The sequence below is a fragment of the Alosa pseudoharengus genome, unplaced genomic scaffold, assembly GCF_046254945.1.
Source record: "Alosa pseudoharengus isolate Yale_2024_CS ecotype anadromous, Long Island Sound unplaced genomic scaffold, YU_APseudo_1.1 YU_APseudo_1.1_scf_10, whole genome shotgun sequence".
Classification (NCBI taxonomy): domain Eukaryota; kingdom Metazoa; phylum Chordata; class Actinopteri; order Clupeiformes; family Clupeidae; genus Alosa; species Alosa pseudoharengus.
The window spans coordinates 39,401,139-39,415,145 of NW_027468565.1; the positions used below are offsets into that span (position 1 = coordinate 39,401,139).

Genomic DNA, 14,007 nt, shown 5'->3' on the forward strand with positions numbered 1-14,007 from the left:
TGTTTTTCCCCCTCAGAAGACATCTTCATCCAAACCACATGAGGATGTCCTCTGAAGAAAAAAACATGAGTCTAATAGGTGACCAGAGGACGAGGATGAGGGTGGCCTTAGAGGACAAAAACATTTGGGTGATCATCCAATTCGGACGAGGATGTCCTATGAAGGAAAGTTGAATAGCCTAGGTGACCACACCAGCGCTGTAGCCTATTAGCCTACAGACAATATAAGAGGACCTAGGAGGAATGATCCTGTCATACGGTGTTGGGATAATTATAGCCTAAGCTATTTTACAGTGAGCCACTGGGTGGCAGAACATATTCAATTATTAGATTCCGCTCGTCACTTATCAGGTAGGTTAAATTAGGTTTCTGTCCTAAACTCTATTAGGAGGCAATTACTAATAAAATGTTCCCAGCCTCTATTTCAGGTACATTGAGTTCCTCGTGCTACTGGAAAATAGCCTATTTATTGTCTAAACTATAGAAATAACATAGTGGAAGTGCCTCAGAGTGAGTAGGATCATGTAAATGTCTTGTCACAACAAAAACCTACTCACTGTAGCCTACGTTTTATTTAATTGAATAATTATTGAAGGCATCGTATCGTAGACAGCGTTCTGGCGTTTAGATTATCCTACATATGGCGTCGTAAATTAGAAGCCTACGGCGCCTGCCATTTTATGAGTGTTCTGCTTAACTTTGGGGGTTAAGTCTGTGACAGTGAGCCTAGAGTCTCATTTAGAGAGAGTGCACATTGTCATTTTTAATTTTTGTGGAGTTGCTGTCACAATCTTCGAAACTGTTTGACAAGTAGGCTATGCATAGCCTAATTTATAAAGAGGAGGACTTTTCCTAAAGTCTGGGAGGCGCCAAATCAACGTTAAAACTTCGCATGCGCCTTCTACACGCAATGCCTCGCGGAGGTGCGAGCTGTAACGGGACTAGCATCACAATTATTTTCAATGTGTTAAGATAAAGCTCATAGCTGTATATTGGGGTCATTGATTGGTCATTGGAAATGCATCAGACATAATCCGAGGCTTCTGTTTCGCATTGATTGCGTTGCCTACACGAATATCTTTAACTTCAAAGCGGATGGGAGTAGGCTTGAAAAGTAGTCCAGTGTTAGGCTACTGTCGCTGAAGTATCTATCTTAGTATCTATCCACTGTTCATTGCACCTGTACATTCGTTTGATGTTAGACCGACAAGATTGGGAAAACGTTATTTGGAGCAAGAACCGTGAGTAGCCTATCCTAATTGCTCAGCGTTGCTGTCAAATGTAAAATGACCGAATTCTCAAATGATCTCATCTTTTATCTTGAGCTTTCATTTGTCTTAATAATGTTAGATAAGTCAAGGAAATGCCTTATGGAGAACTTAATGGAAATAGGCCACCGCTGGACTCAGTTTTGCCTAATGAACGAGAGTTTGGGACAGAATTAGCCTATTACGTTACTTTTCCATAACTAAAACAACAATGATGCTATAATCAGGTCTGTTGTTGGAGGTTTACACGCCAGTCTTCTGTTGAATTTTGAATGGTCATTTGTTCTCTTAAACTAATATGGGCATAGACACCTTTCCATTGCGTTAAAATTTCAAACAATTCTGTGCATGTCACTCTTTCTCTGGACATTTTAATTGCATTAACCCAACTGAGTAGTTTCCCATGACCATGGTCTTCGTTTATAGGATTACAGATCCAAGAATTACCTTTCTCCATACAACATGCGGGTCACTGATGGAGCTCACAATTAAAATGTTGCAGAGATCCTGGCCTGCTTTTAAACAACAGGCCGTAGGCTAAATCTTCTATGCTTGTGGCTACTCTTGAACCTTAGGCTATATGTTATATAATGAGCTCGTGCGCTGAAAGGTTGAGTGTTGTTGGTGCACATTCAACACATCTTTTATTTGTGGTCTTAGAAAAACAACGCTTTACTTTATACTGGTACACACAAAGTAGCCAGCACATAGGCTGTTTGGGTATAATGGGAGCGTCGGCTCTGGCTTGCCCGTTTCAGTTCAATCCATAAGCACGCGCTTCTGGAGCCAGGCACTTTGAGCGCTTAGGATTGGTGCTCACAAGCATGCCTTTGTTTATTTTCATCTGCCTGCCAAAGAGAGAAGGCATCGCTAAATACTTATTTAGCGTCGCCAAGCAACCCTCAGTCGCACAGACAAAGGCAACGGCATCAGAGGGGGTTGAAAGACAGAGAGGCTGGGAGAGATTGTGAACATGAGAAGGACCAATTGAGCTGCCTTTTCAACTCTGCCATGGATATCTTGGTCCATATACCATTAGCAACACGTGTTATGTAGTCAGCTTTTAAAAAACATAATAGACTCACTGGCATGCTCCAGATTTGTTGCATGCTCTTTTGCCAGTTGATGATAACTCACAGATTTTCTGATTTGATTGAACCAATGAATGAAGAAGGACAACGTACAGTTGTACCACAGAAGTACAGGCTTCTGATTGCCTGTGATGACTTGTGAGAACCAGATGCAGTTATCAGATGTTGTTTAGAAAGAGGTGTTGAAGAAGGGTTCATCACAGCCAAAAAGGAGTGGGAGAGGCTTACTCATGAGCCGTAGGATTGTCCATGACTGGGCGCTCACAGACGCAGACGGACATGCCTCATGGCAATTAGTACTGAGCACAGGGAGTGGAGGGACATGCTTTGTAGCCTTTGACTAGGTTCCAGCCTGTTGACAATGAAAACTCTCTGTGCCTACAGACAATGCTTAGCCTCTCAAAGGACCATTCTCCTATTGAGTCTACTTAATTACATTCGATCTCAACTTCAAAACTTCTTAAGCACCATCCAGTCATTATTGAACAGAAAGCAAGACCAGGCATCGGGCATTGCACGTATTGCATTGTAATCATAATTTTACCCTACAGAAGAGGCAGGAAGTTTGCAGACCAGAGGAAGTTAGCATGAACACACTGAGCAAGGTTGTCACTCCGGTTTCAGAATGACATACACCTCTATTTAGCGACTTTGTGGTTGCACACAGTGGAGCTGTTTATTTGACAAGCCCTGGGTATTTCCAGTTCGCCTTTTTTTAACTTAAAAACTAAAGTGTAAACTCTCACTGTGGGTATTACTACACCGTGCACGTGTACGTTTCTTGTGAGGTCCACACCCTACCACCCTTTACATGTGAATTACAAGTTGCTTTTGATTGGACCTGTAAAACAAAACAGAAAAGGAAGCCTGTGTTTCTGTGTTTACATTTGTCTCTTTTCTCCCAGCCGCTGAGTGTGATGGGTTCATTTAGGCGCCCGCGCCCTCGTTTCATGAGCTCGCCCGTGCTCACAGACCTTGCCCGCTTCCATGCGAGTTCGCCTGCGCTGCAGCTGTCAAATGCTAGCATGTGGAACAGGTGGGTGGACTACTTTTACACATATATGGACAATCTGGTCCAAAATGGATCGTTAGATTTTTTCAAGGCTGTCACTGTTGGCTTACATCAGGCTTCATCTCATCTTTAACAAAGAACATCACAAGCCATAACTCTCACAAATATATATCTGGACATCTCCGTCATTTCCACATCAATGTCCGTAATAAGTATGCCAGTGTCTATAGCTAAAGTGTTAGGGACTAGAAGTAGAAGTTAATTCAATGTTTTGCTGGGCAGTCAGCTCGACGTGTAGTCAGTACGTGTTTGGGTCAGAATTGGACAACTCGAGGTAGATCATCACTGTATCCTCACAAACCACAGTGCCTAGCCTGTCATCTGGTAAGCCCAATGTGTGGTTCGTGGGGCGTGGAAAAATACTGGAGGCAGGAGAATCCTGTTGAGGCAGCTGTTTCTGAGAATGTCCTGCTGGGGAAACGGAAGTGAGCCTTCTGCCCTTTTTACTTCCGTGTGGAAACGTGTGCAAGGTTGCTCCTCCCATTCAGGAAAGGGCAGAGAGGCCCCATTGGAGCAGGATGATATCAGGCATCAATGACTGCTGTCTTCGGTGACAAGTTCTCATTTGCATGTGTGAGTTTGCTACCGTTACTAAGTGTGAAAAGCAGACGCGCAGCATGTTCTGTATTTTGTTTTGGCCCTATATTGGGTGATGACTTGCTTGATGAATTCAAGTGCAACGGACCAGTCCACACCCCTTTTATAGTTTAAAAAATCTAGTTTTTCTATTGTAGTATAGTTTTTGCCAAAGGCATCAGTTGAAATATACTGTGCCATGAAAGCTTTGTAAGTTGAAAGGGTGTTGCCTCCATTAGATCCTGTCATATCATGATTGAGTGGCAGATATTCTTGCCCACATTTCCTCATATCGCCACATCTCCTCACTTCTACACACTGGTGTTTGTATCAGCCAATTGAAAGGTTGCATTGTGTATCTGGTGCCATCAAATGCAGCACCCAAAGTTCCTGTTGCGTAATGTATTGTGCTCAAAGTGAGGACCAGAAAGTCCAAACAGATGAAACGATTCAAAAGCAAATAACTGTCTGACAGTCTGATCAGTGACCGTCAGCTATGGCTTTTCTGATTTCTTGTCTTTCTGTCTTCGTGTGTTCGTGTTGAAATCATACAGCATGGCTGTTATGTTACCTCTGTTAGACTGAAAACGACATCAGCATATGAGGTTAGAGATCAGATAGCAGCCCTAATGTTAGCCAAAAGATGCCGAATATAGGGACATCCCTGTTTTGTGCTGCATAGACTAGTTAACCTGCTAATAAACTGTAAATCAGGGCTTTTCAACCAGTGCTCCGCGGCCCACTTGTGGTCTGTGAGGACTTTGCAAGTGGTCCGTGACCATGGATTCAGTAATATAGTTTCAATGTCAGAATCAGTATTTTTATTCAGTGGTGGTGTAACTAGTCAGAATGGTGGTCCCTGGTTCACAATCAGTTGAAAACCTCTGCTGTAAATGGAGGACCCAACTCTTAAATGTACAACAGTCAGAGAAAATGAGGATGGCCATGTCATCTGCTTGTGTTGTGTTCTAATGTCGCACGCTCTGTAGTGTCCAGTCTGCTGTGGTCAAAGTGTTCCAAGGAGGAGGCTTGCAGACCAATGAGCTCTTCACCCTCAATGAAAGCATAAGGTACGAAGTGATATAGCCCACAGTAATCTATGCTTGTTTTTTAGGAAACTTGTAGGTCTTGTTTTTATATTTGAAGAGTATTGATTGTTATTTTGTGTATTATTATACGGATGTGGGGCATCTGTGGCCTACTGGTTAGGGAATCCGACTTGTGACCAAAGGGTGGCCGGTGCGATCCCTGACTGGTAGGAAAAATGTGGGTGGGGGGAGTGATTAAACAGCGCTCTCCCACATCCACGTCCACGGATGAGGTGCCCTTGAGCAAGGCACCTAACCCCCAACTGCTCCCCGGGCGCCAGGATTAAGGCTGCTCACTGCTCCGGGTGTGTGTGTGTGTGCTCCTAGTGTGCCCACTGCTCCGGGTGTGTGTGTGTGCTCCTAGTGTGCCCACTGCTCCGGGTGTGTGTGTGTGTGCTCCTAGTGTGCCCACTGCTCCGGGTGTGTGTGTGTGCTCCTAGTGTGGGTTCACTGAGGGTGTGTGTGTGTATGAATAGGTGTACACTGTGTGTGTGTGTGTGTGTGGGGGGGGGGGGTGTACCCTCGGATGGGTAAAATGCAGAGAACAAATTCCTTGTATATGTGTATACTTGGCCAATACACCTGATTTACATTTACATTTTACATTATTATAATTTCTTGTACAGTCGTGTTTTTTGATGACAAATGATTTCTCCTGCTTCATTCCTGCAGGTGGCTTCTGAAAACAGAACTGGGCTCTTTCATCACTGAGTATTTCCAGGTGGACTTTACTCATTAAAACAATATGGGTTTTTTGTTGTTGTCAGCCTTGGATATGTCCAGTCAGTGGACAAAGCACTAGAATGTAATGAGAACAAACTCACTGTTGGGGCATGTGACCTTTACCTTAAATAGTTGGGAAAGTGGGGAGTAGATTGATTTGTTTCAGAGTTACACAAAGGAACTTTAAATTGCTTGCATGCTTGGGCATCTTAATCAGTTGCACCCTTGCCAAATTCTGCTACCTTGCTTAAATTAAGGGGTGAGAAGTCAAGGGTACTTGGCAGACCAAGGTATGTGTGACTTCAACTGGGGCAAAGACTATAGGACAAAATGTCATCTTTTTTTAACATTATGATAATGTTATAAGTTGATGCAAGTAAATGCATGACAGAAAATAAATGCTGATATGTTCAGTGATGGAAACAAACCTACATATCCACTAAATGAAACATAAATATGACATAAATACACCACATAATTTAGAAATGTTGTTAAAGGTGTCTCTTGAAGACCACCATGTTGTAAAGGTTTGGCATAGTGGACAATAGACACTCCTGAGGCAAAATCAGTATCTTGCTAATGAAATAATTTTACTAACTGAAACTTTGTAATATGCTCCTTTACAGAATCAGCTTCTAAACAAAGGCCTTGCTTATATACTGGAGAGAATTCAGCTATATGATGGTATGCATGATGGCAACGTTGTGTTATGCTTGTCTATATGAGATAATTTGCTTTCAACTCCTGCTTAATTATTGACTGCTCTATCTGCCAAATCAAATAAGACAGTAATTCAGTCTTCATATACTGTGTAGAATTGAGGGGCACAGTAAGAGTAGAGGCACAGGTATGACTTTCTAGCTCTGTGGAGCCCCTTCAGGTGATGATCAGCTGCTCATCCTGTCTGAGATGTGGGGCAGATTCTTCACAGAAACCATGCCGACCCTTCAGGCCATCTTCTATCCAGTGCAGGTGGGTCGTGTCCGGTATCACAGCCCCATTATCTCATGTTGTAAAATGTCTCACGTTTGTCTCATGTTGTAAAATGAGGTGTAATGTTCTCTGGACTACGTGGGTGTACGCCCAGGAACTATGATCCTCCCATGAGAACGCGTGTGTGAGTCTAATTTGGGTATATGCTATGCCATGTATTTTGTGGGTTAGGGCTAGAAATGGACTCCAGTAATTCAGAGTGGAAGTTTGACTTCATAATGTGTCAGTCCATGACAGAGTCCATTGTGAAAAAGAAAGGTATCCCTGGATTTAACTGTTTTTGTTGTTGTTGGTGGTGTGTGTATGCATGTGTGTGTGTGTGTGTGTGTTTAGGGCCAGGAGCTCACAGTCAGACAGATGGCCCTATTGGGCTTCAGAGACCTCGTGCTCCTAAAGCTGCCCCTGGAGACCCTGCTCCCCAAAGCGCCTCCTCACCCTCCCGCCATCACACAAATGCTGCTCATCCTCCAGGTGAACGAAGCCTCTACACTGCCGTCTGTACCACTTCATCCTCCCTCCATAACGTGTTTACATGAACCTACATATAGTTCCTATCTTATTTTCCAAAGTGTGTATGGCCTCAAACATCATTTCATTTCTTATACATGATTGATTTAATCTGATGAAGTGTGTGTTGCTCCATGATGGTACTGTAGATGTTTTGTAATCATGACATTTGCCCAGTCTCACTTCAAAAACATCACCCATTGCATTGTGTGTGTGCGTGCGCGTGCGCGCGTGTGTGTGTGTGTGTGTGTGTGTGTGTGTGTGTGTTTCTGGTCCAGGGCATCCATGAACCCAATGGGCCTACTGAGGAGTACTGCCTTCTAGAGAGACTGGTGGCTATGGTCATCTCGCCGTACCTGGGAAACTACCTCAGTTGGAGCAGTGGGGAACATCTTCCAGGTTAGCAGCCATGTGAAGGGCAGAAAATAAACATTCACACAGAAGTGTGGTGTACTCAGAGTGTGGAGTGAAGCTTTGCTCTACAGTAGGAGAATCCGAGCCTGACGCAGATAAATCTTTATTCTTGTTTATCTAAAATGGGGTTGGGGGGATTCTTACTCATACTCAGAAAATACTCAGTTTTATGCAGTCATTGATATTTAATATATCTGGGGGTTAGTCTCTACATGTAGCTAAATGTCATGATGTGTAGTTATTTAAAGAAAATAATGGGCAACAGCAGACTATTTATATAAAAGAGTGAAAACACTATTACCTGTAGATGATACCAGCAGTGTAGAAGTCATTGGGGAGTTGTATACATGGGTATTTAGAAGTGATGATGTTAAATCTATTTCTGCAGAATGCAACCCCATCAACACTTTGGAAATAACGATAGAAACCATGTAACGATAGAAACCAAGTTGCAATCAGATACAGATATGCTGTAAAGTATGAGAATTACTCATATTGGTAGATGCTTATCTGAAGTAACTGCAATTGCATGAAAGACCAAAAACTCATCCCTGGTTTCAGTTAAAGGTGGGGTTCATAATTCTGTTCCAACACACAAACCCCAGTTAGTTACTCCTCACAGTCCTGTAGCTGTTTGCTTTGTGAGAGTGCTCAAACAAACGCAAGTTCTGGTCCGAGCCATAAGCAATTCCACCCAATCAGCATGTTGTTTTTCAAGCACCCAGACATTAGGCATGTGGTTTGCCAGTAGATATTAAACCACAGAAACCTTTTGCCAGAAGTGAAGACTTTACCTCTAAGAGTAGTCAATTAAATGGGGTGATCATAATGTTTAGTTATCATTAACATATTTCTTGAACCTTTCATAGAATGCAACCTGCCCCACTCCAGATCACAGTTTGGCCAGCCAGAGATCATGATCACACAGTTTGTGACTGACCCACTCGGACCCCTGGTGGAACAAGAGGGTGAGGCCTACCTGGAGAAAGCAGGTGGCATTCGACGTCACACAGTTGCTAATGCCCACTCAGACATTAAGCTCCTCTCCACAGCCAACAGGATGCATGCTGGCAGTGTGGAGACTGGAGGGGGAAGTATGGCGGCCAAGACATTCTCCAGTGAACCTGACATCCTAGAGTCCCCTGTAGGGCTAATCGGACTATCTAGACGGCAGAGTTCTGGAGACCTCATCTGTGCGCCACCCAGCTAGCACTGTCACTGGAGACAGCCCTCTTCACTGGACACCGGCCTGGGAGGTCCAAATGGACCCCTTTGAAGAAGAGCTTGTGTAAAGGAGGACTCACTTCACTGATGGGGCCTTATGGGAAATCACTGCCTCTACTGCTTTTCACTGAATGCAACACTTCCCCTAACAGGGGAACGAATGCTTTCCAGCTGTGGGATTTTTATGCCACTGTGTTCCAGCCTGCAGCCAGATGCCTTTAAGTGGTGGAGGGCGAAGGCACAGGAAGCTCCATCTTTAGGAATGGGGACGGGATCGGAGCGGTCGGTCATCTCAGGGAGAGAGGCACAGGCTCCTCCCCTTCAGTCCCATCTGCTGTGGAAGTGTCACTGGCATGTGGAATTCCAGTCCTGCTCAGCATCACCACTTCGTTTACAAAGACTTCATTTGGTATTAACACCAAAACCTTACACAACCATGAGGTGCCAGGGATGAGTTTACATAGTATAGTCCGTAGAGGAGCTGGTCCTTTATTACTTTCAGTTGCTTGAGTCTCTGAAGGTTCTTGTAAAGCACATTAATGAACAAGTGATACTGATGAACTGGACTTTAGTCATGGAGCGGTTTTGTCCAGTTTTTTGGTGAATGGAGGCTCTGGTACAAAATATGTGTTGAATGTTTAAGATTTTTTCCCAATGTATTTTTCAATAAAACGGATGAATAAAATATTTCATGATGTGTAAGAAAGTGAATTATTAATGAGATAAAGAGAATTATTAACTTGATGCATTTCTAGAGAGTTAGAATGAAGGTATTATTAATAGTTTTTCACTGACATACAGTATAATCAAAATGACGTAGACACTACCCATTAGGTATAGAGCTTCTCTACGTGATCTATTCACGGGCCTGGAGTGGATAAGGAGCTTTGGCGGCCTTATTCTAGTGCTGATCCTCTCCTGGGAAAACCTTTGTGGAGACCTGTAGAACAGAGGCACTCTTGTTTATGTGCCGTAATATGCTTTCGTCTAGCAGCGGCATAAGCTCTTTCTCTTTCAGTGTTACCGTGACATTTGACCTTTAACCATGGCCAGTTTGACCTTCAGTCTTGTTGTGAGTCCTAGGTTTCTCATTTAAAGCCTGTACGTCAGGAGCGAAAATAACCGGGAATGCTTAATTACAATTCTGAAGTCATGATTTAGTCAGTTCATGGTTTTTTTTCAATATTCTCATGTAGTCGATCACATAGAGTACCTTTTATATACCACAGACAACAGTTTCACTGAAGGGCAGTCATTTAAATGTGACTAATTTAATAAGGCAAAATCAATTTTCTTACATGGGTAGGACTACCGTTAAGCACAAACATTGATGTTTATTATTTATGATAATGTTTCCAGATAAAGGTAAAATCCAGTTCTTAGTTAAAATATTAAAACATTGACAACATATGACTATATTTTCGATTACCACTTGTAGTTGCTTGAACCTCTGAAAGTTCTTTTAAAGCACTATTAATGAACAAGGGATTGATACAAAAATCTGTTTCACAGTAATTGTAAGGTAGTGTAGTAGGTGAGCTCACTTCCCTGGTGTTTTGTGTGGTGTTTGGTTCAAGTATCAACAAGCGTGATGTCATCCAGAATCACTTACAGCATCTTTAAATGTTGAGGTGAACCACAATGGCTTAATTTCCCCTTAAGCTTAAAGTTTTAGTGTGGCCTCACAACGCACCTGGAGGATATCGTCTTCCATATACCTCTTAGACAGCTTGCTCAGGTGCACAAAAGTGACATAACCAAAGCCCTTCTGGTTGCGCTCAGCAGTGGGGCGTTGAAATGCAAGCAGGTCTGGCTTGGTCTCCATGACTTCAGTCATGTGCAGACCTTCCACTGGATCCAGGATGATCAGCTTTAGTGTGCCCTGGAGAGGCCAGGCCACCTGGTTGTCAAAAGCCCCACGCATGGTGTGCACAAACAGAGAGAGGAAGCTGGGGTTGTGGGGGGCAGTGGGCGGCTGCAGCTGCAGCCTCAGGCAGAGCCTGTAACCGGGTCGGCCGGTGTAGAAGCCTGGACTGTACAAGACCACGGGCCGGTTGGCTCTGTGGTTCTCGAGGTGCTCCTGAAAGCCTTCCACACGCCATGTGAAAGCACCGTTGCACGGCACGGCTTTCAGCCCCTGCACGGCGTCGTCCAGAGCAGCCGTGTGTCTGTGCAGGTCCTGTAGCTGCGTGGCCTGGCTGTGGACCTGGATGCTCAGCTCGCGGAGCAGGTGGACCTGCCTCACCAGGCGACCGTCCAGCTGTTGCACCGTCTCTCGCATCTGCTGCAGCTCCAAGTGGTCCACCGAGCTTTTCAAGCTGGTATCCATTTCAGACGTGACTGCAGAACTCCTTGCAGCTGCACCCATGGATGGCTCTCCAAATAGGTTCTGGCGCTTGAGAAAGGCAGCCATGGAACTTAAATGCAAGTGGGTGAACTCCTGCATGTGTTGGGCGAGGGAGCTGCGGGACATCTGTGGACAAAAGCAACTGAATATGTTCATGGGGTCGATGGTATGCAACTGTGAATATGTTCATGGGGTCGATGGTATGCAACTGTGAATATGTTCATGGGGTCGATGGTATGCAACTGTGAATATGTTCATGGGGTCGGTGGTAGCGATGGTAGAGGTGCACCTCATGGCTAAATAGCAGAGACAATAGTAACCCCTGTATAACACTGAATAAAAGTGAACAGACCTTTTCTTCACATCCAAAGGAACTGAAAGTGCAGGTGACTGGAGCTTCGGGACAGTCTGTATCACAATGAGACGCCAACTGCAATAAAAGTTTGAACATAAAATGTAACTTTTTATTTTATTTATGCCACAATATCAGTCTTAAAATGACAAATGTGTACATACGTTTATCCCACATTCTTCATGGTATATAGTTGTGTTTTTGTCTGGAAGAATGTTTTGCCTAATATAAGTCAATACAGTGGTCTACTCTAAAATGTACTCTCAGTTGATCTGTATGCTGTCAGGCTATACAGTACACTATGCATGTATCTAGTATACTGCTCAAAAAAATTAAGGGAACACTTAGGTTTTCTACAATTAAAACACATTTTTTGAAACCTTCCACCCCTTTCTCCATTCTCAAACTACATTCACAGAATGTCTGACAGTTCTTGCAAAATAAAACACTCGCCTCAAAAGTTTTACTTGTGCTCAGAACCAAACAGTGTCAAAGTACGGATCCAGTGTATGATTGAAGTGTTCCCTTACATTTTTTGAGCAGTATATAATGTTACACTATTTCATTGATTCAACTAAGAAAACAGTGAAAACATGGCCAGCTACATTATTTTGAGGAGTTGACTGGTGTGTGGTACTTGTGATATAACAGTGTCCTTTGATTTGTTACTGTTCAATTCAGTACTGTTTAGTTAATGGTCATTTAGCACTTGTTGATTCCACTGACTCACATGGTCACGAATGAGCTCTCCGCTGCAGAACTCGCATACCACGCTGGCGAAAGGGCACAGGCCTTCATGAAGCTGCAAAAGGAGCATAGGACTCAACGTACAACATTTGAATGCTGAACATGACTCAAATTGAGGATGTCCCAGTGTCATTTCCTTCTCTGAATGCAAATCATTTTGGCCAATTCTTCTGATGGAACTAAATGACACTCAGCTACAAGGACAAATATTCCAGGCCGACTTCAAATAACTGTAGGCCTGTACCACATTGATGGCTGTGACACACCTGTTTCTCATCCCAGATGTACATTTCCATACAGGCAGGGCAGGGGACTGAGCGACGTGGGCAGTGCTGGACTGTGTGCTCGTCCAGCTGGTTCTTCAGCAGTGCAGCCTGGCACAGCGGGCACGGCTCAGTAGAGAACTGGCACTGGACCAAATGAGACTGGTTGGGAAGAAGAGTTTGTCAGTTTGTGATAAATCTTTTGTATGACCATTTGCCTTTTGTTACTGTTTTTGATCATCTGGTGCATTAAAAAACTTTTTGAAAACAGTGATAACTTTGAAAGAGTATGTCCGCACTCAAAATAACATCCGTAAAATGGCATTTGTGTTTGTGTTCATTTATGACAGAACGCACTTCTATATATCGGAGCTCCATCTTCTGGTGGCATTCGGAATTGCAGCAAGCCACAGTGAGCGACAGGATCTCTCGATTGGCGAAGTTATCGCTGAAGAGTTGGTCCAATGTCAGTACCTCATTGTCTATAGGGCATTTTGACCCTGCTTCCCTGTCAATAATATGAGAGAAATATGATCTCTTTGTAGGAATAATGTATTCATGAACCCAAGCCAGAAAGTCTGTTGGCCTAGCCTAATCGACTCGCCTACCGTGTTAACCAACTCACCGAATTGATCTCTCGATGCAACCACGACAGAACCGATGCCCACATGGAGTTTGGACCGCCGTCCGGAGCGCCATTAGGCAAATAGGACATTCATATTTTTTCTCAAGTGGAGGGTCAAACTCTGCATCATAGCCTTGTGGCAGAGGCGTATGCATAACACCAGAGTCTGCCTGTGAGACTAAATCCAAAGTGTCAGTAGACCTAATGGAATGTTTAAGTTTTTCACGCACAGGTAGGCCCATCTCAAATCCTTCATCGTCTCCGCAGTTTTTAATAGGAGGCTTACTACAACACTGTTCCCCCATCGTTTCGACTGGATGTCTGGAAATAAATAATTAAGTTAGTCAAACAGTAGGCCTGCATATCCATAAAAAATGTAGCCCATAAGAAAGCAGGCCCATATATTTTTGATAATTATTCTTACCCGAAGCGAAATGCGAAATGACTTCTTAGACAGGTAGCTATTATAGTGAACACAATGTTCTGACTGATACTGAAGTTATAGCCAAGGCTACTTCCCTCAATATGGAGAATTGTTCAACATAATTTAGAGAACAATGCTGTCGTCTAACTTCCCATTTCTGTCTGGTGTGAGAGCAGACCACCAGAGTAGGCCCTAGGCTAGGATACAGTGCTCTATGGTGGTTTGAATCACATTTCTAGTTTGATTTGGTAGAGCAGGCGGAGACGCTTTTGTCAAAATGGCATTTTACAGAAG

General features: G+C 43.6%; 2 protein-coding genes across 2 annotated transcripts; one reads left to right on the top strand and one right to left on the bottom strand.

Moving 5' to 3' along the window:
• Positions 1-910: 910 nt before the first annotated feature.
• Positions 911-9,645, top strand: prr5l (proline rich 5 like). Its single transcript, XM_076271568.1, has 9 exons — positions 911-1,240; positions 3,264-3,394; positions 4,996-5,076; positions 5,767-5,815; positions 6,444-6,501; positions 6,698-6,789; positions 7,144-7,281; positions 7,596-7,716; positions 8,601-9,645. The coding sequence occupies exons 2-9, from the start codon at positions 3,276-3,278 to the stop codon at positions 8,939-8,941; spliced, it is 999 nt and encodes a 332-aa protein (XP_076127683.1). The 5' UTR covers positions 911-1,240; positions 3,264-3,275; the 3' UTR covers positions 8,942-9,645.
• Positions 9,646-10,110: 465 nt separating this feature from the next.
• LOC143108509 (TNF receptor-associated factor 6-like) lies at positions 10,111-13,798 on the bottom strand. The gene is made up of 7 exons (XM_076271569.1): positions 13,714-13,798; positions 13,290-13,610; positions 13,022-13,172; positions 12,668-12,826; positions 12,385-12,456; positions 11,655-11,732; positions 10,111-11,428 (listed from the first exon to the last, which is right to left on the bottom strand). The coding sequence occupies exons 2-7, from the start codon at positions 13,592-13,594 to the stop codon at positions 10,619-10,621; spliced, it is 1,575 nt and encodes a 524-aa protein (XP_076127684.1). The 5' UTR covers positions 13,595-13,610; positions 13,714-13,798; the 3' UTR covers positions 10,111-10,618.
• Between the last annotated feature and the right edge of the window lie 209 nt (positions 13,799-14,007).